Source organism: Oncorhynchus clarkii, chromosome 26, assembly GCF_045791955.1.
Source record: "Oncorhynchus clarkii lewisi isolate Uvic-CL-2024 chromosome 26, UVic_Ocla_1.0, whole genome shotgun sequence".
In the NCBI taxonomy this organism is placed as follows: domain Eukaryota; kingdom Metazoa; phylum Chordata; class Actinopteri; order Salmoniformes; family Salmonidae; genus Oncorhynchus; species Oncorhynchus clarkii.
Genome location: NC_092172.1, coordinates 23,076,376 through 23,103,303, shown reverse-complemented (window position 1 = coordinate 23,103,303; position 26,928 = coordinate 23,076,376). Strand labels below are relative to the sequence as shown.

The 26,928-nt window shown below is 41.6% G+C and overlaps 1 protein-coding gene across 2 annotated transcripts; it reads right to left on the bottom strand.

Annotated features, from left to right (window-relative positions):
- Nucleotides 1-4,876: 4,876 nt before the first annotated feature.
- On the bottom strand, nucleotides 4,877-26,859 carry LOC139385037 (kinesin-like protein KIF18A). 2 transcript variants are annotated; one of them, XM_071130074.1, is made up of 18 exons: nucleotides 26,774-26,859; nucleotides 26,046-26,381; nucleotides 25,573-25,730; nucleotides 25,294-25,398; nucleotides 25,058-25,168; nucleotides 24,733-24,930; nucleotides 22,154-22,333; nucleotides 21,841-21,915; nucleotides 21,613-21,731; nucleotides 20,607-20,769; nucleotides 20,286-20,450; nucleotides 16,351-16,472; nucleotides 15,256-15,524; nucleotides 12,820-12,879; nucleotides 7,012-7,417; nucleotides 6,404-6,493; nucleotides 6,186-6,283; nucleotides 4,877-5,634 (listed from the first exon to the last, which is right to left on the bottom strand). In XM_071130074.1, the coding sequence occupies exons 2-18, from the start codon at nucleotides 26,356-26,358 to the stop codon at nucleotides 5,498-5,500; spliced, it is 2,769 nt and encodes a 922-aa protein (XP_070986175.1). In that variant the 5' UTR covers nucleotides 26,359-26,381; nucleotides 26,774-26,859; the 3' UTR covers nucleotides 4,877-5,497. The 2 variants fall into 2 exon arrangements, with proteins under 2 accessions (XP_070986175.1, XP_070986176.1); XM_071130075.1 differs by having other exon boundaries at nucleotides 22,154-22,330.
- Nucleotides 26,860-26,928: the final 69 nt, after the last annotated feature.

Below are 26,928 nucleotides of genomic sequence, written 5' to 3'. Positions count from 1 at the left end.
TAATTCCACATTCTTAAGTTCATTCATTCCGAATGCTTAAGGTAAGGGTTAACTTTCTAAGGGTTAACTTTCTATTGCTGGATTCAAACTTGCAACCTTAGGAATCAGAGGCAGTTGCTTACACCCATCCACTATCCCCGTCCCCAATACCTTCTTGAAGGTAACAGCGCTCACTGTTGCCCCTAGTGGCCGGTTTCCATGCCCTCTCCCGACATCCTCAGACATGGATGGACGTCAAGTACTGGCTTGTATCACGGGTGACTTGGCTGGTATTTTTACAATGTTGGGTCACACAGGGTTAATGAGCATCAGAGACCAAATGCCAACTCAGTAGGAAATAGAGAAGCCAGAGTTAAGTGCAGGCAATTGAATTTCAAATGTGAACAGTTCCAATCTCTCTACAGTTGAAGAGATTAACAAAAACCCTGCATCACAGTTGTGTGGGGTTGTTGAGATCGAAAAGGGAGGATGGCAGGCCCCCTACTTGGCAGGGATGGCTCAAAGCTGTTTGCTTGGTGCTGATGCTGGGATAGAGCTAATGCCAGCAGACAGGATTCAGTGTAAAACGTTTATTTAGGCTCAGGAGAAAATAAGTTTACTGATAAAAAACCCCTGCTCAAAATAGATTTTAAGCTTTCAAGAGAAAAGCTTGATACTATTTTGTTTGTTTTCCCTCCCTGATTACCAAGAACAGAATTCATTCCTGCCTTCACAATCACTTTAGAAAAATAGCATTGTTAATTTCTACACTGCCGATACAATGCTATTCTGCAGAGTGATTTACAGTAGCTTGAATGGTAACCAGAGTCTTAATGTATTGAAGTGTATGCAAGCAAAGAGTAATTTAGTATTATATAGTAACATTTATGACTAGATGATGTTTCCACAAGGTGCATTGAAGAACTTGACTTCTATTTGTCTGTTGGTGAGTTTGTGTTCTGTTGACATGCTCTTGTTTTGTGGTTTATAATGATTGTTATTACTTATTTTTATACTTGTACTGGACCCTCCTGAGGATGAAGTGGTGAATCTTAAGAGGTTTTCGCCACCCTTCTTTTTGGTAATATTTTGGGGTGATAATGTCTTTCATACACGTAGTATTATGTCACCTTCCGTGATCTCTACGTTTAATATATCCTTTTTGGATTTGGGTTGAGAAACAGACTTACAGAAACACAGCCACCTACAAAGATAAACCGAACCAAGACACGCCACAGAGAAAAGTGTAGAAAAGTAAAAGCTGAAAAACTACTGGAAGAAAGAAGGGGGGTGACTGAAACAATAAAAAGCAACTCTCCACTCAAGAAGAAGTCTTAAGTCTTCAGTTTCTCTAATTAGTCAGGAGACTAAAGGATCACAGCTGTGACGCGCTGCCTTGTGGGAGACGGCAGCATTGTAGGAGGGGAGTGCGTATGTTTGTGTGGGAGTCTGTGCTTGTTTTCCTGCTTACCAGTCATGGAAACAGAAAGCTGCAATCTGTCTAACACTTCAGCATCTACCCCCCAAACCATGTTCTCTCTCGCGCTCAGCTTTATCAATAGTAGCCTCCCTTAAAAGTCCAGCCAAACTCACCTCAGCTGGAAAATCTTACAAATATACAAGATGCAACCCGACAATAAAAAACATCGGATCTAGGAAAGTATGGGAATAAAGGTTTCATTTTGTCATATCAATGTTTTTTAATAGTACAACTATAACTATAGCAGTTAGCAGTATTCATTTGATAATAGTAGGGCTGCCCCATTATTCTACAGTAGAAAATCTGGCCGTTGATTAAGTACTATAACACATTTATGTCTCAATTAAGGAAGGCATTTCCAATGGGTTGGCAGTATACACTCAGTATACCAAACATTAGGAACACCTTCTGCTCCCAGAACAGCCTCAATTCGTTGGGGCATGGACTCTACAAGGTTCCACAGGGATGCCAGCCCATGTTGACTCCAATGCTTCCCACAGTGATGTCAAGTTGGCTGGATGTCCTTTGGCTGGTGGACCATTCTTGATACACACAGGAAACTGTTGATCTTTAAAAAAAACATCAGAGATGCAGTTCTTGACACAAACCGGTGCACCTAGCACCTACTACCATACCACAGGAGGTTGGTGGCACCTTAATTGGGGAGAACAGTAATGACTGGAGCGGAATCAGTGGAATGGTATCGAGTACATCAAACGCATGATTTCCAGGTGTTGGGTGCCATTCCATTTTCTCCGTTCCAGCCATTATTATGAGACATTCTCCCCTCAGCAGCCTCCACTGTACCATACCCCGTTCAAAGGAACATGCATATTTTGTCTTGCCCATTCACCCTCTGAATGGCACACATACACAATCCATGTCTCAATTATCTCAGGGCTCAAAAATCCATCTTTAATCTGACTCCTCCCCTTCATCTACAGTGATTAAAGTGGATTTAAGGTGACATCAATAAGGGATCATAGCTTGCACCTGGATTCACCTGGTCAGTTTATTTCATGGAAAGAGCAGGTGTTCATAATGTTTTGTACACTCAGTATAGGCTTTGGGTATTTATTTTATTAAATTAAAAGTGGTCTGACTTAAAGGGACATTGTGCAGTGACGTTATAAAAGGAAATAAGGTTTTAATTGAAGTATAAAAAAATACTTCTAATTATTTTACGCATTTAAACAGATGTCATCTTCAAAAGTCACAACACATAACATGTATTGTCTCTCTGGGAGGTGAGATAAGACAATGATACCAACATGATCCTAGATTCTACCTGCAGTTGCTAAGCAACATCCACCTACAATCTCTCAATCTGTCCCATTGGTCGGTGGGTAAAACGCAGTCGTCACCTCATTGGCTCAGAGGAAGTTAATAAACTTTAGTCAAGACCTGCCTCTCCTGGAGAAAAATGAAAAATGAAGAGTTTCTTGTGAATGAGAGGTGTCAGTAATTGCGCAGCAGAGTGTCGATATTTGCATTGAGCAGCACAGTGCACAGACATTTCAGGGGTGCTCAAAATTAAACGTTTTAAAATAATAACTTAATATATTTATGATCTTCCAACTCATGTGGCTGGCAGGCTAGTGGCTCGTGTAGATATTTAAGTGGTGGTAAGCTAGAGTCTAGACTCCCTGTGTTGATGCTGCCCTGACACGTGCAACTTCCAACTGAAGAAGGGATGGAGTCGAGTCAGAGGGTCGTTGATTCAAGCGCTCTTCTTTATGCCTTTCTGACTCTGTGCTGCGCGTATCAGCCAACCAGACCGAGTATTGATGACGTAAATCAAGTATTATCGTGTGTTAATGAAATGTTATGCTGCTGTGGTAGCTTGCAACACACACTTGACCAGTGACCGCATCTCCATCAATGCAAGTTTGGATACCCGGCGTGTGCAATCTCCATACAGCGCAGACTTGAAAACAGGCGCGACCAGCTCTGTACAGAGCAAACCAACAGGCTATCTTGACGTCGTGACGACTTGCGGGCAGTGGGTTCAGAACAACTTTACAAAACAATATACAGTGCCTTCAGAAAGTATTCACATCCCTTGACTTTTTCCAAAATACATGTTAGAATCACACCTGCATTGTACAATATTTGCCCATTATCCCTTAAAAAAAAATATTCAAGCTCTGTCAAGTTGGTTGTTGATATTTGCTAGACAGATATTTTCAAGCCAATTTAAGTAAAAACTAACTAGGCCACTCAGGAACATTCAATGTTGTCTTGGTAAGCAACTTGTGTATATTTGACCTTCTGTTTTAGGTAATTGTCCTGCTGAAAGGTTCGTTTGTCTCCCAGTATCTGTTGGAAAGTAGATTGAACCAAGTTTTACTCTAGGATTTTGCCTGTACTTAGCTCTATTCTATTTCTTATATCCCCAAAAACTCCCTAGTCTTTGCCGAAGACAAGCATACCCATAACATGATGCAGCCACCATCATAATTGAACATATGGAGTGGTACTCAGTGAGGTGATGGATTTAACCCAAACATAACACTGTATTCAGGAGTTAATTACTTTTCAGTATTTTATTGGCTTATTGCAAACAGGCTGCAAGTTTCTGAATTTTTGTATTCTATTCATTCTCATTTATGTTAGTATTGTGGGGTAACTGTAATGTTGTTGCACCATCCATCACAGCCATTAAACTGTTTTAAAATCACCATTGGCCTCATGGTGAAATCTCTCAGCGGTTTCCTTCCTCTCCGGCATCGGAGTTAGGAAGGGTGCATGCTTCTTTGTAGTGACTGGGTGTATTGATATACCAGCCAAAGTGTAATTAATAACTTCAACATGCTCAAACGGATATTCATGTCAGTTTTATTTTTTACTCATCTACCACTAGGTGCCCTTCTTGGTGAACCATTGGAAAACCTCCCTCGTTTTTGTGCTTGAAATTCACTGCTCGACTGAGGGATCTTACAGAGAATTATGTGTGGGTTACAGAGATGTGGTACTCAATTAAAAATGGTAAAAACACTTATTGCACAGAGTCCATGCAACTTATTGAGCACATTTTTACTCCTGAACTTGTTTCGGCTTACCATAAGCTTTTCATTAATTAATTTGTAAACATAATTCCTTTTTGACATTATGGGGAATTGTGTGTAGACCAGTTACAGAAAAAGCTGTGTGTGCGGAGGTGGGGGGGTGCTCAGCACCTGGCATTGAGCTTCCTGGCTAAAAATAAAGATCAACATTGGATGCTGTGCAACAGAAAGACTGAATTCAAAGTGATGAGTTGGCTTCTTTCCAGACATAATGTAAGTCTGATTTTTTCTCTCTGAAGATATATACAGCCATTACAAAAGGGAGCTGGTATCAAAGTGCATGTACAACACCTATTGTTAGAGCTGGTCGAAAACAACATGTATTAACTTTAGAGTGGCAACTAGATGGGGCTCAATACAGCTCTGAGTAGGAATTCTTAACACTGTTCAACATTTTAACAATATTTTATGAGCCTTCATTTCTGTTTGTGTAGCCTGATATAGAACAGTGAAAAAAGTTCCACAGGTGAATGAGTTTCCCTATACAGATGGGTTACAAGCGGAATGAACGAACATCACAAGTCTCCATGTCAACAGCATTCACATGCATGGCCACATGACTTGACAGTAAAACAGCATGTCTGATAACTCAATCTACCCCTTCCGTTCAATTTTACATTGAAAGGAAATATATGTACAGTAAACAGGGAAAAGCTCAGAAATGAACCATTCAAGAAAAAAAAAGATTGGAAGAGTTGAATTATTCATGGTAAAAACCATCCACATACATTAGTAGTTAAACATTTTATTACTAAATAACAAATTATTGGTACAACAAATGTTAATGTAGGAAATAATGTAAAAACATTAATTCTACAACCAAAAATAAAACTAAGAACAACTTCAGAATCATACACAATTCAAGCAAAAACGATTCAAGAAATCCATAGGACTTAATTTCTCTCTCCATAGCTACACACAATTCCCCAATATCTATACGACATCAGCAACATCTGGTCAAAAGCAGGTCTCACATCCTCTTTGTCACACTCTTTAATTTCTGGGAGGTTTTATAGAATATGGACTTCTTCCTCTGAACATCCATGAGGTGAAGATTCCCCTCAGAAACACTCCTCATAACTCTTCTGGGCTCGTTCTCCTCTGACCCTAAGGAGAAACACAATGCTTAGATAGAGCCCCCATCTCTATGGAGAGCTTCAAATTAAACGTTTTTCCTTTGCAGTGTGAAAAATCCCATCATAAAAAAGTTGGTTATTTTAAATGACAAAAATGGAATAATAAAACAAATTGCTGTCTAAAACACATCACATCAAAAGTATGCAACCTGATGAGAAACCAAATTCTGCAGTTGTCCAAAAGCCAAACAAAACCCTTCAACATAAAATACACGCCATACGTAACAGGCAGACAAGCGCCTTCATTGTAGATTAAAAACAGCTTGGTTTTCTAAAAGCTTGTGTCCTTCATAACAGGCATATAAAAAAGCATATTCTGGCCCTGCCCTGAACTTTGTGTTGCAGCTGACAGATGTAGGCATAAGCTCTGCGTGTAAGCACCACTAATTGAAATGAACATGGGGATTTTAGAGGGGGAAAAAGCCACACATGAATATATTTTATAAACAGTGAATGAAAGCAAACTACACACTGTTTCCCTCGGTCACTTCAGGGGAGAAACACTAGTATTGTTGCACTCACCAGCAAAACGACGCACTCTTAGTGGTCTGCTTGCTACTACTGTGGGGTCCTGCTTTATGCGCTTGGGTGCTGAAATGATTTCCTGCTCTCTGCTGCTGCTACAGGGGGAGATGGAAACACAAGAGATGAAATACATTAATATCTGAGCAGCACAACACTTCCTTCGCTGATCCTTCACTAAGAAAAATTTATTTTGAGTATGTCACAACCACACCTACCAGTTCATTTTGCGTTTGCCCTGCGCAGCCGAAGTCATGGCCATGTAGGTCTTGCCACGTCGGATGTCTAACAGAGATGGTATCTCCAGTCTGCGGGAAACAACAAGTCAGGCAATGTCACTTTCCTTCTCAATATTTGAACAGTCTCTGACATGTGACCAAAACATATAAACAGACTGGAATGAGTACAGCACTCTGATACGTTAGACAATTCTGAGCTCTCTCACTGCCACTTGCTCGTACCTAAAACTTAAAAGACAAGGCAGCTCAACGTTTAGAAATAAGTACTTGGAGGGGCTCGAACCCAAATACAATTTCTGCCAGTCTGTCTCCTGGGACAAAATGTGTAAAATAAAAATGTGAATCGTTGTAATAGGAGGCAAAAAAAAAAAAAAAAAAAAATTATATATATATATATATATATATATATATATATATATATATATATATATATATATATACACACACACATACACATACATATACACACACACAGAGAAAGTCTTAATCTATGAATGTATGCATTGTTTTACGTTCAGCAGCTAATATTAAACTGGACTGTGGAAATGCCGGAGTATGATGACCATCTTTGACAATACCACACCCACCTTTTGGGGGGTTTGCTCATGTCATTGGCTCGGGGAGCCTGCTGTTGGCTTGGACTCAAGGGGCACAAAGTCTCAGCCTGATGATTGGGGCTACATTGGTAAAGGATGGCGGTAGCGTTGGCAAGAGCTGCTTCATTGTCTCCATCTTCAATGTCAAATGTCATGTTGGGGTCATTGACTGCAGAGTGCTGGAGAGGCAGGAGTGAAGGCCTGTTGAGTGTACTGCTGGCCTCTGGAGTGTAGAGCAGTGGAAACATCCCTTCCTGTTTTAAAACCTCCTGGAGGACCATGGGAACCTGCGCTGAGGCGGAGACAACACTCCCAGGGTTTGGTGGAGACACTGCCAGCTTCCTCCTGGTAGGTTTCTTGGGAATTGGTTCCATCACTGTCACCTGGGCCGCTGGGCCTAGAAAACAACATCAATAGGATTTATTTTTTATGAAGAAGCCAAAGAACCAAACAAATTTAAGCCAATACATGATCAAATAAATTGCTATCAAGTTACACAACACACTTCATCAAGGTCAATTCCATTTCAATACAGTCCAATCCATGTACTGCAAATTGACAAGGGGATTTTTTTCAATTTTGGCATAGCTCTACAAATCACTTAATGAATTGAGAGGTCAAATGGAATTGAAAAAAAATCATAAACATCCTCCACCAAGCACTTTTACATGGAAGTATTCAATGAGGTAAGACCTTTGGAATGTTGCGGTTATAGAAACGTAAAGGGTTCCATGTTTTACTTGACAGTCACATCTGTTCTACACACATTTATATGGGGGGTTCTATAAGCTTCTTCCTGAACAGGGTTCAGGGTTCATCCTGTTCAGCCAGAACACTTTCTGTTAGTGGTTGGTGAGGTCTTGCTACTTGGTTTACTAGTTTGAGCTCAAGTGCAAGATAAGAATGCATTATCCAGTCTAAATCACAGTAGGCTGTCAGCTTCAGCATGTGGGTATTCACTAACAACATGGCAGTAGTTTGACATAGAAATGTCATACATGGACCAGGGATGAAAGTTTATTTTTTTTATTTTATATCCCATGACTGGAACTGGAGTCGATCTTAGATTGGCAGGAAAACGTTTTGCCTCGAGGTCCACATTGGGATGTCAAAATTCAGAGTGCTGCACAGATTTTTTTTATGACCGATATGTTTGTCAAAAATAGATTTGCGGTCATGAAAAAGGGCAGTTATTTGAAAATAGATATGTCCATTACAATTTTTCACATACGTTCTATCTAGTCTTTGACATTCAAGTGTGGTCTGGAGTGTTTTTATTTTAACACCCCAAATAATCACCCTCCTGGAGAACTTTAACCCCTGCATGGCCTTACCATCTGTTGAAGCACCACTCATATTTTAAGAAAATAAATCACATCTGAATAGATCTTAGGTGGCACCGGTATAAAAAGACAGTATCACCACCATTGAAAGATGAAGGAATAACATCTCTGTAAAATACTGAAAGGAGAAGTCGATGTCTGCAGTAGGCCTAATATGGGTTCTCATCTTTTGGCAGTTGGAGAAGTGTAGAGGGAGCCAAAGAAAGTGAACCTGGTGACCTTTACACAGTGCAGACATTAATCAGAGGTGTAAGGGAGTAAGGGCCGGGACACATTCATGCTCACAAATTGAGTTTCACCAGTCCCGACAAGCCCTGCTACTGTGACATGGAAGATGGCTAAGTAGGGGAAAGAAAAGGAATCAAATGAGGCAAAATAAAAATATAATTCGATGTTTCAAAGAAACCAAGACTTAAAGCCCTCAGAACTGAATCAATTAGTCAGGGCACGGACTCCACAAGGTTCTGACTGCGTTCCACAGGGATGCTGGCCCATGTTGACTCCAATGCTTCCCACAGGTGTGTCAAGTTGGCTTGATGTCCTTTGGGTGGTGGAACATTCTTGATACACACGGGAAACTGTTGAGTGTGAAAAGCCCAGCAGCGTTGCAGTTCTTGACAAACCGGTGTGCCTGGCACCTACTAACGTACCCTGTTCAAAGGCACTTAAATCTTGTATCTGGCCTATTCACCCCCAATGGCACAGATACACAAGCCATGTCTCAATTGTCTCATAAATCCTTCTTCAACCGGTCTAATACCATTCATCTACAGTGATTGAAGTGGATTCAATAAGGGACTATAGCTTTCACCTGGATTCACCTAGTCAGTCTGGTCAGTGTTCATTAAGTTTTGTGCACTCAGTGTATATTTCCACACCACGAGGTTGGAATAACTGTTTAATAACAGCTGTTTGAAAAGACACAAATTTAAGCCTGTTTTGGTGGGATGGAGTTTTGGCCTGTCCTGTGACGTCGCCAAGCGGTAAACTAGTTAATGGACCAATAAGAGTTCCAAACCACTCTGCCAATAACAGCTAGTTTTCCCCCTCCCCACTCAGACCACTCCCAGACAGTCCTCGAACAATTCTTGCTTGAGAAATTACTCTTTGCTAAGAAGCTATTTTTGCTTCTTTTTGACATTTATGGAATACAATCACAGTAAGAGGACTTAATTGTTATCCAGAAATGATTTGATACCGAGATAAAATCTGCTGCATTTGAACTTTAACCAAGGAAACATAACAAGGCCACATAAAATCCTTATGGAACACAAAGCAAGGAATGAGGGAAAACAACTTATGGCCGACAAAGCAGGAGTGGACATATCCTATGATTGGTCCTAAGTTATTTCATGGTATAAGTGGTTCACAATCACTAGCCATAATGGATGACTCACACGCTTAGCAACCTGTCGTACAAAGGATACAGCTACACTGAATGGATCACCATATTAGTCATCAGTGAGGAGGAGTCATACACACGACATAGTGTTAATTATTGGTAATTTGATCAAGACTAAGATACAACTAACTTTACATACAACTGAATAAATGAGAATAATTGATATTGGCTACACAATACATTTCTAATATACACCAAAGTCGTTTTAATAGAAAACGTGTCTTCCGTTAACCGGCCAAAATGTTATGAATAGAACTTTGGGATTTCATTCTGTAATAAGAGCTTAAACGTATTAACATGAATAAATATGTTTTACGAGAATAGGAAGACTATGATAAAACCTGGCTGAGATTGACGATTGCCACCTAAAGAACATACGTAAGCAGGGTTGTTTGAGGTTAATGGCTGGTGTGTAAGAGTCAAGTGGAGAGCATCAGAGCACGAGGAGGCAGACTCACTTGTTGCAGTGAGACACTGCGGCTGCATCATTTACATGCTGCTGACCACAGCCCTGTGACGCCGCTTCCTACCTACTACATTTTACTGAGGAGGAGGCAATTCCCAGAAATGTGAACTGTGGTGGTGGTGGATTTGACATATTAATTTTCCTACCCACCCCCGCACAGACAAAATAGGACAACCAACTAAATTGTTTAATGTAGAAGCTTTTAAGTGACAATGCTCACATTTTTTAACAACATACTTGTATATCATAAAAGGGAGGGGGGATATGGAAGATTAATGGACCTATTTATTCATACGAAGAGCAGAAAGCAATATTTAGGAAATTTGAGTCACAGCTCAGATAGCAAGGCAGGATGAGGGGACAGTGATAAATGGTACCGTTTCTGATGGAGATCTGGCCCGGCAATAAATGGCAGCCAAGTTCTTTCAATCACATATTTTTGGCTTGTAGGATTAATACATGCATGAGGTGCTATTTCTGGTGGAGACCGCACCGTATTAGGGTCGCTTGGCTGCTGCCTCCCACTTTATCGCTGACGGGGAAGGGGCGTTTACGCTTGCCTTACCTACCTTCTTTTCCCTGCAGTGAATTTGCATTTTCATGAATGAGGTTTGAGCAGCCTGGGTTGGGAGGGCTGAATGCTGGATTGACGGAGTACAAAATATGGAGGAAAGGGGGAGAGGGGGCAAGGAGGAAGAGAGTGATCGAGCAGGAAAAAGTAAGACTGGCACAGAATGAGGTTGGAGAGAAAGAGAGAGAGAAGAGTGATTGAAATTGTGTGGGCCATCCTGTGCTGATGGGTACAAGGCATTGGACTGGTGGGGTGCAGAACCCTATTGAGAGGGTTATGTGTGGTGACCTGCCGTCGTATCAACTTAGAGATGGTGCTGTAATGAGAAGGTTGGAAGAGGGAGGATCTCCATACTCAATCATCAAGCGCTGATGCTAGTTGCACAAACACAGAATAAAACAAGGATTTCACACTAAACAGGTAACATGACTTGGACAAGAGCTTATTTCATATCTAAAGTGTAAATCATAGTCCACAGACACAGAAGCGATAGTCCAGTGTCCCATTGTGACATAGCTACCTGGATCTGAGACCACCATCTGCAGGGGACACAAAGCCCGAACGCGCACCGCTCCACAATTCCCAACCAACTTTCTGGTCTGGTACGCGTCCTCTACTCATTTGAAAGTGTTGACAGTTGGCGAAACTGCTTGAGGTGCTCTCAGAATGAGAAAAGTATGAAAGCCAACGGTCCAATACTCTAGAACACTGCAGTGCGAATGTGTACTGGTTTTGGACTATGATAAACCCTTAAGGCCATTCATGTAATGCACAATCACAAAAAGCCACTCTGAAGTAGATAAGACATGCAAAAGAAATAGGGCTGTGACGGTCATGGAATTATGGATGACGGTTATTGGTCAGCCAAATGACCGTGGTCACCATTATTACAGCTCGAAAAGCAAAATAAAATACACACATCTCCTCTGCTCTGCTCCTGACTGTATGTGCTGCTGCCTGTTTGCTACAACGCCTTGCTTGTTTCAGCAAGGAGTAAAGGAGTTATTACATTGTTAACAGTCCATGTTACCGTAGAAACAGACTCAACCGTACAAATGCCTGGCCGCCCCGTCTTCAGCCAGCCATTTCACAAAAAAAAGCTAAAACTTACGAGGTTTATTTTATTTTCATGACGGTTAAACAGTAATTGTGCCAGCCCTAGTAAAAAGTGTTTTAAAGCCATTTCCTGTTGCGCTGTGGTCGTCCGGTGTTGTTTTCTTTAAAAATGTAGCCGACGTTTCCCACAATGTGTTTCAATCAAGTGTAGACCATCTGTTCAGCAGAAAATATCATTACAAACAATTTGGACAGCCATATTTCACATACTTCCTTATTGTACTTCCCTAAAGGTTTTCCCAGTCCTTTTCTTTCTCTAAAGGGGTCTCGAGTGTCATTTCATTTTCACAAAATATCTTTAGTTCCAGACCAGAAAGTCTGCAGTGCTGCACAACTGGAAATCAAATTCTATTTCATGTCGGAATACTTTTTGAAGTTTCTGTAACAGTTTGCCTATTTTATTTTTCCTCGTTTAAGAATCAGTTGAAAATCAGTTTAAAAATCAGTTCAAGTGCCAATTGATATCCCATCATCTCCAGGATGGCAGAAGGGAAATTAAGTTGTTACACTAAACACCAGTGATCAGTGGGAATAAAACAAAAAAACACTGTTAATCCACAAATCAATATTAATAATTTCTCACTTCAGTTTGAGCACTACAGAGGGGATGTTTAATATTGTCAGTTCAATATTTTAACCATTTCAGTCCTTGTGGTCTTCTGAAACAAGCCTTCTCTGTTAACATCCCAAGTTTATACTAGTGAATCCTGAAACCAGTTTTAGCACAACTGAAATTGCTGATGAACAATTAACAGCTGAAACAGAGCTTTTACCACAGGAGTGATGACTTTGATGGACATATTTGATCCCCTCGGAGTGTCAATATGAAAGATTCCATGTGGCAAGCTGTTAGATTAATGACCAGGTTAGCAGGCCTGAGGGAGAGTAAAGACAGGTTTACCTTTCGATGATGGATTGGGTTGAAGGCGCAGCGAGACTCTCCTCTTATGCTTCTCAGCACCTGAGTGACAGACAACAGTATGTTCAACAACACAGCCTCCTTCATGAATACCATGCCACCCCCGCAGTTATCAGCACAACACACAGCATGACTAGCATCACAGCTCAGCCTGCACAGTTATCAATAGAACAGACACAATCGTGCCTCAGCATTTGGCTGTGGTAAATGTGAATAATCATCATGAACTGTGTAGCAACGTCTGCGATTGTACACTTGCCTGGTTAAAAAATGGGTAGCCCTTTACACTTGTATCCGTATATGGGTTGAAAATGTCAGCTTTGGACATTGATAAGCTCTTAAATTGGAACAGTACAGTGACATGCTATACGTGACATGCTATACGTGACGTCAGAACTCAGGCTCTGCACTTCACAGCTCTGTATGGGTTTTGACTGACAGCTGTTTTGAACTTGAGCACCGCACACGACAAGAAGTTGCCCCAATCCCTCCTGCTAATTGGGCAACTTTAGAAAATGTTTTGTCTGAGTGAGGGAAATGCTGTAAATTACAAGGACTCTATGTATTTTGAAAGATGTGACGCTAAGGATTATAATAAATACTGCTTTGATGGCATACAAGCAAGCAAACACCCATGAGTCTTAATGTGCACTTCACATTTCCATATCATAAAACTTATGTAATATACATTGTCAACATTTATGATTACTATGTTTGATGTAGTTACAAGATAACATGGCGTTATACCCTGAGTTGTCCTGAACAGAATGAGCCTGTTTGTTGTATTGTGAAGAAAATTTGCCGCAAACCATGTATTTGGATTTACTCATGAATCCATTCCGTGCGCATCAAAATTACAATCTGTTTCTCTGAATTGCTTTGTGAAAGCCTAACACTAAGATCTTATTTTATCATTTTGCTAGTCATGTTGGCAATAGAACAAGCGCTCAAATTTCACCCACTTGTCCAAGATTGTTAAAAAACAAAAGTGCCGAAAATTACTGTAAATTTAAAAATGCTCATAAAATCAACAGTGTAATGTTTGGATTCAGTCTTGTGTCAGCTGAACGGTTGGCCTCACCTTTAGTCTAATCATTTCCCCATAATCTCCAAACTGTTCCCTTCTAATTTCTACCATATTTATGCATTTCCATATTTTTTCTTTAAGAAACATTTCAATTTAGCTCTATCCCTATCCAATTCCCACAAGTGTAAGGGGTTAAAGGTTCAATGCAGCCATTTTTAATCAAAATATGAAATCATTTCTGGGTAACAATTAAGTACCTTACTGTGATTGTTTTCAATTAAAAATGGTCAAAAATAAACAAATATAGCTTCTTAGCAAAGAGACATTTCTCAAGCAAGAAGTTTTCTAGGACTGTCTGGGAGTGGTCTGAATGGAGAAGGGAAAACTAGCTGTTATTGGCAGAGAGGTTTGGAACGTTTTCTAATTAACTAATTTACCACTTGGTGATGTCACCAGGCAGGCCAAAATGCCACCCCACCAAAACAGGCAGACATTTTAGACAGTCTTTTCTTAAACTAAAAATGGGCATTATTATAATCTTTACAATTTCATAGTGTAAATATATATATCAAATGCAGGAAATCAGGTTGATTGCACTGGGCATTTAACTAAATGTAGCTTTAAATATATAATAACAGTAGTCTTCAGGATAGTCATTGCAAGGTGAAAACAGAGGGAATAGAACAAACAGACGGGACCTATTGAGATCTGGTATCATACATTTGTGCTCATGGCTTGTGAAAGGAGGGTCAAATTACAGGATATCACTCAACTACAAGCACAAGTGGACAGGGCCAAAAATACTAAATAAAAGACACAGGGAAACAAGCATGTGACGGGTGCAGGGGGACAGGTGCGGGGTGCACCTGCTGACATATGATGGACAGCAACATAGTAATTAAGTATTGCTGGCCAGCTTTGGTTCACGCTCCATTGTCTCCTAGGGGCTGAATGTCATGAAAGGAGGCCTGATGGCGCACTGGTGCTGGGTTATACAGGGTGTGATAGGACCTGGAGAATGCTGGCTCCCGTGTGTGTAGGCTCCCATGATCAACAGTAAATAGAGCCCAATAGCCCAGGGCCACCAGATATTGCTGTATGGCCACTGGTGGCCTGAAAATAAAGCACTACAGGGGGGTATACTACAAAGCAAGATCAATGGCCAGCTAACTTGCCAAAATATATTTTGATTTTCTAGAAAGAATGGGCATGGTCTAATTAAATCATCAACCAAAAACACATATTGAACTTCAGCTTTCTCAATGAAGCAGAAAGTCAATAGCTTTGTAGTTTACCCCTCAGGGGGAAATTACATGTCATCGTTGTCACTGGGAGTTGAAGCTAAGTCTGCGTTTTTTAAAATAAACATAAGGTGTGAAGTCATGACTTACTACTACAGGGACTGTTTTGATGGGGACAGATGAGGTGTGAAAATGACAGGATAGGTACGAGCTCTGGCCTAAGCCTGGAACCCTCAGCCTGGGTCTCCTCGTCCTTCTGCTCCCCGGCCTTCTCCTGATCAGCCCACACCACACCCCTCTCCCTGAGGACCAGGTGCTCCAGGTCCTGGTTCTCAGCCTCATCGGCAGCTGTGACCAGGCCCGACCCCCTCAGCGTCCAGTACTGTCTGCTGTAGGCAGGCAGCAGCATGTGCACCATTCTGAACAGAAGAAAGCATGAAACTCAGACTTAAAAGATGTTCTGTTGAGTCAGTATCACAATCTAGAGTGTAAAGTTGCCAAAGTGAATTTTGTTGCACATGTATGCAACACCTAGTATAGTATTATTCAAAAGACTAAGTCTCTATTCACTAATTCATATAAGTAAGCGATAACGACACTGTACATTCTCTGGAGGTAATGTATGACACAGGTATGGATGGCACACAGCCATTCATACTCACATAGTACAGTGTGAGTCACATGACTCATACTCCATTTTTCATAAATATTATTTCATATCATTCCCATCTTAATATGTCTGTATCTACCTGACCATATTTACCCATTCATGTAGGATTGAGGCCTGAAGATTCCTTCTAAAACATGTAGCAATATCTGTACAACAGATGTTGTGGAGTATTGGCTCAGATTGACTTAAGTCTACTTGACAGGTCTGAAAAGTCTGACAAACCCCTTTAAGACTATCTTATAGTAATATCACTGCATTTCCACTCTGTCTTCAGTGGATACAGGTGGATGATTCAACTCTGATACGCAATGCCAGGCTTTTGTTCCAGTCTTGCTGTAGTATACCAGACTCCAGCAATCAGCTGCTCAAAAGGAACAAAAGCCTGCACACCCAGTAGCTTCCAGCTGGAGCGTTGGCTTGGCCACATGTTTTACACAGTAAGTGAGGTATTTTTCCACTGTGGTATCACTGGGGTGAAGAGTATCAAATACAACAAAGAATATCGGTATGGAAGTCCAAGTTTTGGTATGGTGACAACATTACGTGTTTAATCCTGAAAAAGAAAAATGACCTACTTTTTAGTCTGTTTGTTCTCCTGGTCCTGGATGCCGATGAGGTGGGTCATTTGCTCAATGTGCTGCTTGAGGTCCTCTACCTGTAGCTGGAGCCTGTGGCAGCGAAGGTCCTTCTGGAGTACCTGGACGGGAAAGGGGAAAGTGGAAGAGCTGGTGAAATGACCATGAGGGAACATATTGAGTAACCCTGACCACAGTTAGAGAACAAGCTGGCAGGGAGTCATCAGTGACGCACAAGACCAAGAATCTTGAGGGGTTTATTTTGTGCCATGCTTCATCTCTGAGAACCTGTCTTCTGGGTAAAAAAGAAAGAAAGAAGCTGTCATCCAACTCTGACGTAAAAGAGTATACGAAACGACAGCAGAGAGAACATTTGACAAGCGGATGAATCATTGTTCTGTGCCACTTCCTAGAAGAGGGATGATAAAGAGAAAATAAACATCTACATTGTTTTAGGTAACTGGCTGTGTGAGGGATGCATAAAGATCATTGATCCATTCACCTCAGTCATCCACCAGTGTACAAGAGCAATAATAAGCACAGTTCTAATTACCTGGAGAACAGATGGAAGAAAAGAAACTGTCACAACAAGTTGGGACATATTTGCAAAAAATAAATATATATACACCGCTGAAAAAAATAAAGGGAACACTAAAATAACATATCCTAGATCTGAATGAATGAAATATTCTTGTTAAATACTTATTTTCTTTACATAGTTGAATGTGGTGACAACAAAATCACACAAAAATTAATCAATGGAAATCAAATTTATCAACCCATGGAGGTCTGGATTTAGAGTCACACTCAAAATTAAAGTGGAAAACCACACTACAGGCTGATCCAACTTTGATGTAATGTCCTTAAAACAAGTCAAAATGAGGCTCAGTAGTGTGTGTGGCCTCCACGTGCCTGTATGACCTCCCTACAACGCTTGGGCATGCTCCTGATGAGGTGGCAGATGGTCTCCTGAGGGATCTCCTCCCAGACCTGGACTAAAGCATCCGCCAACTCCTGGACAGTCTGTGGTGCAACGTGGCGTTGGTGGATGGTCAGAAAACGGTCAGAATCATGCACATTTGTGGCAAGGCTCTGGCAGTGCTCCTCCTTGCACAAAGGCGGAGGTAGCGATCCTGCTGCTGGGTTGTTGCCCTCCTACGGCCTCCTCCACGTCTCCTGATATACTGGCCTGTCTCCTGGTAGCGCCTCCATGCTCTGGACACTACGCTGACAGACACAGCACACCTTCTTGCCACAGCTCACATTGATGTGCCATCCTGGATGAGCTGCACTACCTGAGCCACTTGTGTGGGTTGTAGACTCCGTCTCATGCTACCACTAGAGTGAAAGCACCGCCAGCATTCAAAAGTGACCAAAACATCAGCCAGGAAGCATAGGAACTGAGAAGTTGTCTGTGGTCACCTCCTGCAGAACCACTCCCTTATTGGGGGTGTCTTGCTAATTGCCTATAATTTCCACCTGTTGTCTATTCCATTTGCACAACAGCATGTGAAATTCATTGTCAATCAGTGTTGCTTCCTAAGTGGACAGTTTGATTTCACAGAAGTGTAATTGACTTGGAGTTACATTGTGTTGTTTAAGTGTTCCCTTTATTTTTTTGAGCAGTGTATATATACTTTTAAAGTAGCACAGAGTTAACTTCCTGTGATGCGTTCCCATCCCTTCTATAATTCTCTCTGGGAGATGAAAAAATGACATTAAAAAGGGATAGTTCACCTTAACTATAAGTAGAACCATTTCTATGTATAATTAGCAATTAGTTTATTATATGGATCTTATCCAGAGAGTCAGCAACCAAAAAGAAGGCTTAGTTTAGGTAGCTTACAATTATTAGCATTGTCAATAAATCTTCACAATCCCTCTTGGATTTTGTGAGGATTTTCTGTGATATTTGCGGGAAACAATGCACTGACAAGGAAAAAAAAATTGTGTTGACGTGTGGCTTGATTGAACCATATAAATGTGCATGACTGTTTAAAATTGAAATTCTTTGCGGACTCAAAAGGAACACCTACAGTTGAAGTCGGAAGTTTACATACACTTACGTTAGAGTCATTAAAAATCGTTTCTCAACCACTCCACAAATTTATTAACAAACTATAGTTTTGGCAAGTCGGTTAGGACATCTACTTTGTGCATGACAAGTAATTTTTCCAACAATTGTTTACAGACAGGTTATTTCACTGTATCACAATTCCAGTGGGTCAGAAGTTTGCATACACTAAGTTGACTCTGCCTTTAAACAGCTTGGAAAATTCCATAAAATGATGTCATGACTTTAGAAGCTTCTGATGGGCTAATTGACAATTGGAGGTGTACCTGTGGATGTATTTCAAGGCCTAACTTCAAACTCAGTGCCTCTTTGCTTGACATCATGGGAAAATTAAAAGAAATCAGCCAAGACCCCAGAAAATAAATTGTAAACCTGCACAAGTCTGGTTCATCCTTGGGAGCAATTTCCAAACGCCTGAAGGTACTGTGTTCATCTGTACAAATAGTACGCAAGTATAAACACCATGGGACCACGCAGCCATCATACCACTCAGGAAGGAGACGCGTTCTGTCTCCTAGAGATGAACATACTTTGGTGCGAAAAGTGCAAATCAATCCCAGAACAGCAAAGGACTTTGTGAAGATGCTGGAGGAAACGGGTACAAAAGTATCTATATCCACAGTAAAAACAAGTCCTATATCGACATAACCTGAAAGACTGCTCAGCAAGGAGCACTGCTCCAAAACCGTCATAAAAAAGCCGGACTACGGTTTGCAACTGCACATCGGGAGAAAGATCGTACTTTTTGGAGAAATGTCTTCTGGTCTGATGAAACAAAAATAGAACTGTTTGGCCACAATGACCATGGTTATGTTTGGAGGAAAAAGGGGGAGGCTTGCAAGCCGAAGAACACCATCCAAACCGTGAAACACGGGGGTGGCAGCATCATGCTGTGGGGGTGCTTTTCTGCAGGAGGGACTGGTGCACGTCACAAAATAGATGGCACCATGAGGCAGGGAAATTATGTGGATACATTGAAGCAATATCAGTCAGGAAGTTAAAGCTTGGTCACAAATGGGTCTTCCAAATGGACAATGACCCCAAGCATACTTCAAAAGTTGTGGCAAAATAGCTTAAGGACAACAAAGTCAAGGTATTGGAGTGGCCATCACAAAGCCCTGACCTCAATCCTATAGAACATTTCTGGGCAGAACTGAAAAAGCACGTGCGAGCAAGGAGGCCTACAAACCCAACTCAGTTACACCGGCTTTGTCAGGAGAAATGGGCCAAAATTCACCCAAAAGACTAAACATCTCCCTCTGCAACTGGATCCTGGACTTCTGAATGGGCCGCCCCCAGGTGGTAAGGGTAGGCAACAACACATCTGCCAAGCTGATCCTCAACACGGGGGCCCCTCAGGGGTGCGTGCTTAGTCCCCTCCTGTTAACCCATTTGTACCTTGTCAGCTCGGGGATTTGAACTTTCAACCTTCCGGTTACTAGTCCAACACTCTAACCACTAGGCAACCGCATTGTTGGTTAAGGGCTTGTAAGTAAGCACTTCACAGTAAGGACTACACCTGTTGTATTCGGTGAATATGACAAATGCAGTTCAAATCAAATTGTGAGCCCTCTTTTTGTACAGCGGTGATGGGTCAGCTTTGTGATAACATTGCAATGTTTTTACTGTTTTATGCAGAAATAGTGCAGTGATGTGTCAAATGTGTAAGCCCTCACATAATATGCAGGGAATTGTTGATTTAGCAACAACAAAAAATACGATCACGGAATCCTGGAGGGACCATCTTCCTCTACATTTCCCCTACCAGTACATGAACAAAATAACCCATATACCACACCACTAATACCACCCCTGGGTCAAGAGCTACCATATCTCCTGACCCCTCCAGCATTTGCCTCACCACTGGTGGCTGGGAGTCCTGTCCCAGTAGCTTCATGTCATTCTCCACGCGGTGCAGCCAGCCGTTGTTCTCAAGGAAGCGCAGCTCAGCCTCCTCCAGCCTCTTGCGGATGTGCTGCTGCTGTGTGAGCAGGGAAGCCAGCTTGCGCTCGTGCTTGCAGGTGGCCTATTCAACAACAGAGCCTGTCAGATTGGGATACGACAAAGGAGTGTATGCACTTTAAAACATCCATCTATCACTGGTACATCATAAAAGACATCCTCCTTCTTGGACCATTTTCTGGCTAAAACATAATGGTGATAAGCAGGACCTTTAACAGACCTTCTCAGTCTTGTCTTTGGCACTGAAGAGCTGGGCCTGCTGGTTGCACTCCTCGCTGTGGCGCTGACGTAACTCGTTCTCCTTCAGCTGGCGCTCCAGAACAAGGTGCTCCCTCCTGATCTGAGTACGGCTGGAGAAAATGCTCTGTAGGGACTCTGACACCCTATCCAGAAAAAGGAGCAACCAGCCAGTTATCATTAAATTGAGTCTTTGCTTAATAATGGAGGGCAAATATTTATAAAAATAAAAAAAAGTTTTAGTGTTTGCCCTTCCTCAAGTAAAAATGTAATGTCATGTTATTGTACAACAGGTTGAACAGTGTTCAAATCAGGCAGCTGCCCTGGATCACCCCCAGCAGCTTTGACCTAATAAGGCAGAGGCCTTGCAACAATGTCTCATTCTAGTAAAGGAAGAGGGGTATGCAGGTAAATAAATAAACAGACAGTGGAGAGCAGCCGCTGAGATGTGACTGCACTCTCCAATGTAACCCCTGTGACGTAGGAGCCGCCGTGGCCTTGCCAGACTGATGAATTTTTTATTGTGTGAGAAGCATGCTGCCTCTCTTCAGAGCCTCACATTGTGCGAGTTGTGAATTCTGATGCCGGTGAATGAAATGCGTGGGAATGAGACTCATTCAGCTTTCCACCCCCCTCCCCCCTTCCCTCTCTCCCTTTTTAAACAGATGCCACTGCAGCCCTTAGAGGGGACTGAAGGAAGGACATTTTTTTTAATCTAATATCGATATATTGTGTAGCTTTATTTACGTGGCTCACAGCTGCCCCTATCAAAAATGCAGAGCAAACTCTCCACCCACCAGGTCCTTGGGCTTTGTACTTTTCCCTCAACATTATAAATTATCTATGGATTTAAATTAAAGTGTACAAGTTTAAAGAACAACACTCAAGTGTGGTGCATATTATGCATAACAGAACTTGTATTACTGTATAAATACAAGTTTTGCCTTTTGGTTGTTGCATGCACATTGGCACAAGAAATAAGCACCTACTTGTGAATCTCTGTTTGGTTCTGACTGGAGATGGTATTAATGGTATTAGAGCCTCCAGGAACAAGAGGGTCCATCTTCCTCTCCTCATATTCTTTCAACTTCTTCTTCAATTGAATGATCTGAAATGGCATAAATCATTGATAAATTGTGAAATCTATGTCCACACCTTTTCTGACCATAAAGGCCTCCAGTCTGTGTAGTAGAGATGGGTGCTTCATCTTATATTACCTCTTCTCGCTGCCTCTCACATATCACTGCATACTGGCCGATGTGACTGTCCAAGCTGACAACATTCCTCTTGAGCTAAAGGACAGGTAGATGCATGTAAAAATACATGGAGGGAGAAAGAGAGGCATTACAAACAGAAATATTGTAAGAAATGCCATGTAGTACTAGTTTCACTGTCAAAACCACCTCTGAACTTATGTTTGGCTTTTAAAAACAGAGTTTATTACAAGTGAAGGTACACTAAGGAAAGCACGGCCAAAGAGGCCTAAGTAAATCCTATAACATTGCTGGGATGGGTGAGTAGTTTACTGACCGATGATTTGATCTCTTTGGCCCTGTTGGCGTATTTCAGTGTGTTGTGGGTGTCGTCATAAGATTTGGAGGAGGGGCTAATGTTGGCAATCATGACCGTCCTGCAGTTCCCACCAAGAGAATCTTTAAGGAGTCGTGTTAGCTTGCTGTCCCTGTATGGTATGTGGGCTTTCTTACTCTGCTAAAATAAAGAAAAAACAACATTAGCCCGAGAAGAGTAAAAGTGCAAAACAGGAAATGGTTAGGCCTACACATTCAGGTTTGAGGTGGGGAAAGGTCTGAAAAACCTCACTGGACATTAATACTTTTTTATTTTTATCAATTAATTCCAACTTGCTTGCGTTAAAATGGAATTGACCACAGTCCTATGACCCTTTGGGACCCCAGGCATACAGTAAATGCCCAGTGACAATGGGACAACACACAAATAAGGCTGTATAGGGGGGCATTTTAGAATAGCCAAATACACTGAATGTACAAAACATTAAGAACACCTGCTCTTTCCATGACAGACTGACCAGGTGAATCCAGGTGAAAGCTATGATCCCTTATTGATGTCACTTGTTAAATCCATTTCAAATCAGAGTAGATGAAGGTGAGGAGACAGGTTAAATAATTATTTTTAAGCTTTGAGACAATTGAGAGATGGATTGTGTATGTGTGCCATTCAAAGGGTGACTGGGCAAGGCAAAATATTTAGGTGCCTTTGAATGAGGTATGGTAGTAGGTGCCAGGCACAGAAGTTTGTGTCAAGAATTGCAACACGGCTGGGTTTTACATGCGCAACAGTTTCCAGTGTGTATAAAGAATGATCCACCACCCAAAGAACATCCAGCAACTGTGGGAAGCATTGGAGTCAACATGGGCCAGCATCCCCGTGGAACACTTTCGACACCTTGTAGAGTCCATAGCCTGACAAATTGAGGTTGTTCTGAGAGCAAAATGGGGGGGTGCAACTCAATATTAGGACGGTATTCTTAATGTTTTGTATATACACATTCTTATTGGCAGACGGTAACTATTTGTTTCCATAAAAACACCCAAGCACATTATCTTCTGCTGGTGTGAATGTGCTATGTCTGAATTCAGCCTGGCTTCACTAATGGCACAGATGCGTCTTGAGTACATTACATCTGTTCAGGTGAGTCACAGTCGCATGGAGATTCAAATGGCAGGAATTACCAGGAACTTGCAGAGGAAAAGTGATCTGCAATGGGCTGGGGGCTGCCCAGCTGTTCTCCCTGGCCGAAACCTACATCTGGAACCAGGAAACCCTTATATTTCCAGCTGATCCTATGAGAGCTCAAAGTTTGCAGCTAAAAGGAGGTTGTCCCAATTAAGCAGAGTGAGTCTTTCGCCGGAGCAGGATTTACAATGTACAGAGTAACAGCCTGAGAGAGAGGAAATGGGCCAATGGAGAAAACCACAAAGGCTAAATATGCAACTGCAATTCATGGCCACGGGACCAGTCCAAGCTGGGACATCAAGGTGTCATTCCCTAAAGCGAACAACGGTGCCATAAAAATAAACAAAACATTTCAGTACAACGGTGGCATGTTTGTGCAGCATTTCCTAAATGCAAGTGGCCTGCTTGTGGAATCCCCAGGGACAGTGGTAAACCGGGACGACTCAGTGACAGGTTAATGTATGCAACTGGAATGAAATATTACCCAAATACTTGGCTTGCTAACAGACCAAGCAATGCTCCTTGAATCACAGGGTGCTGCTCACTTTTTTCTGGCAACGACTGAGCAGGGGAGTATTGCTGCCAGTAGGATGTAAAATTGCAACCAATTAAACAAAATACAGACAAAATGAAGACAGAATAAATTAGACTAGACCGACCTAAATATCCACAACAAGAAAAAACATTATCTTAAAAAATGCAGTGTGACCACAGAAATCAACTGGCAGAGAAAATGAATGACAGCAAGGGATAACCCTAACACCATTCACTGGCGGGATAAACATAAGAAATCAGTTGTAACACCAGGGTAGTGGGTTCAATTACCGGGACCACCCACAAATAAAATGTATGCACACGTGACTAAGTTGCTTTGGATAAAAGTGTGTGTGTGGGGGAATGAATTCAATAGCTTAAAATGACTAAACCAAATGGAAACTGTGTAGAAATGATAATGATCCTACATTCATGCGGTTTCTTGACTGTGTCCAGCTCGCTTATAATCCCCAAAATGAAAGCCAGACCATCTGGGAGCATTGAAAATTCCAAAAATGTTAGTGCTCCATCTATCTATCTTTAGCCAATTTTGATGGCAAGGAAATATAAGTTTCAGTGCATCCCTCTGGACTTCGAACACCGAATGCAGCCCCCAGGGCAAAATGAGTTTGACACACCTGTCATAGTGTTAAATCTAGACAGAAGTTTGTGTATTCTCAGTGGTGAGGAAGCAGCACCAAGGCCTGCTCAACATTGTTTACGAGTCACACAGAAATGCCTCTGGGTTTTATTGTCAAAAGATCAACCAGTATTATGAATTATATTGTATTCTATGAGCAGAAAAATTTCCTTTGAATAATTTAAGGTCCTATTCAATCAGAAACATGCTTTACACATACCTTAGGGTCAGCCAGAGCGTTGATGACATTTCCCAGGGCAAGGAGTGAACGGTTGATGTTAGCGCCTTCCCGTTGACGTGCTCCCTTTGCATTAGTGGCACTTGCTCGCTCGGAGCCAGCGAGGTCAATCAGGCTCATTTTGGCCACACGGACATTTGGATTAAGGCTAGCCGTCCTGTCCTGTTGCTTCAAGTAAATCTAGTGGGACAAGAACACCAACAATTTCATCTTCACCTGTCCAGTGACTGCAGTGGGTAAACCTGACAGACACAACGTCTGGTAAAGGAGGAAAGGTAGATGACGCCACTCCATTGAAATAGCCTACCTGAAATACAGCATGGGACCGTGACGAGGTGGCATTCATGTCAGTGGGGTGTTGCGTTCTATTCCGATTGCCATAATCCAAAGCTTCAAGGATGTGCTCAGCAGACTTAGGCTACAAAAGAGGTCACATGAATACTTTTAAACAAATAAAACCAGAACACAAATCAAAAATAGATGTAAAAAAGAAAAACTACAACACAACTGACAGACACAACAAATAACCTGTTGATCACTAACCTGGTGCAGAGTAAGGCCTTGGATAACCACTCCTTTCGAGGGGTCCTCCCTCACTGCAAGAGGGCCCACATTAGCCAAGAGGTCCCGGATCTGCTCATTATAGACCTGCAAACCAGTTATGGCAAAAACTTGACTGATTTCTATTGACAATTTAAATCCTGATTGTTCATTAATAAAATGTGTTTCTTTAATTCCCAGCTTTGATGGAGGAAGCTATTTCCTTGATTTCTGTGTAAATTTATTAACTGAAAAATCAGACAGACAAAATCAAAGAGTTACCTCAAGATAAGAAAATGCTACATCAAATATTTTCTCTTCCTTGACTTGATCCATACGGTTGAAGAGCTCCGTCATGGTGCGATACATCACACCCGGGTCATTGCTTGAGCCCAACATGGTGTGTGTCTTGCCTGCTCCTGTTGCGCCATAAGCAAAGACTGCAACATTTCAGAGAAGGATTAGTAATTAAACATGATCAAAACTTCCACTCAAATTAAAATAAATCAGATTTTGGTAGGTTTAAATGTAACACCAAATGTATTGGAATTTAACAGCTAAATGGAGTACAAAGATATAGGCTACTGTAGCATACTAATGACCATTTCTAAAATGGGCCTCTGTACTATGACAATCATTTAAATTAAGCTATTTGAAACACTGTTTACATAAAGTCCGTCTCAATGTGCACATAGCCATACTAATCAGATGGTATAGTCCTGTAAAGATTAGTAGGCTTAGGCCTATTTTATTACCTGTACAGTTAAAGCCATTCAACACTCCATCAAGTATCCTTTTAGTGGTGTTCTCAAAGATATCCACCTGAGAAGAATCCTCCCCAAAAACATTATCAAAGACAAATTTCAGGTCCTTATTGGCTCTCTTGTTGACATCCCTGTTACGAACTCTTGGTCCCCCCCCGAAAGATGTCATTTGCTGTTCCTTGGGGTCAAATATTAGCATGTGGTTGTCCACAACTTGGACCACATTCCTGAAGTTCTCGCACTTCTCATTGTCGTTAGTTGGCCGCACACGAACAACCACTTTGACATGGCTGCACACGTCCATGACTCTTCTTATTGTGTATTGATCTAGTTGAGAGATCACAAGGAAGATGCTTTAGCTGACTAAACTCCAAGGTGAAAGATGTTTCTGATATACTCCAATGGAATGGCGCAGAGGCCAGGCTTTGTGGAATTGGGCGTGGCCAGATGTAATAACATAGCTAGCTACTTGCATTCGACAACATTACATTTTAAGCAGTGAACATATACAAATATGTTGTTACATAAAGAACAGGGCGACTTGAATGTCTCGTGTATTCGTCGCCCGTAGTGCCTTGTTGTGGCTAGCTAACATTAGCAGTCAACAAAGAGCCATATAAACTCACCTCCGAGCGAAAACAGCAAGTGCTGCGAGTTGTAAAATACATCGTAAACATTACTTTTGCTCTGGAACGAAGGATAATACACCCACAGCTTACCTTAGACTCTAATTGTCTCACATTTGCAATTGCGGCTTGTTAGCAAGTAACGTTACAGCCACCGCTACTTTTTCTCACAAGACGAGCGCGTCTTTTCAAAAACAAGCCCCCTCTTCCTTCGCAACAGCTGATTGGCTATGCACCTTGAGTGACGT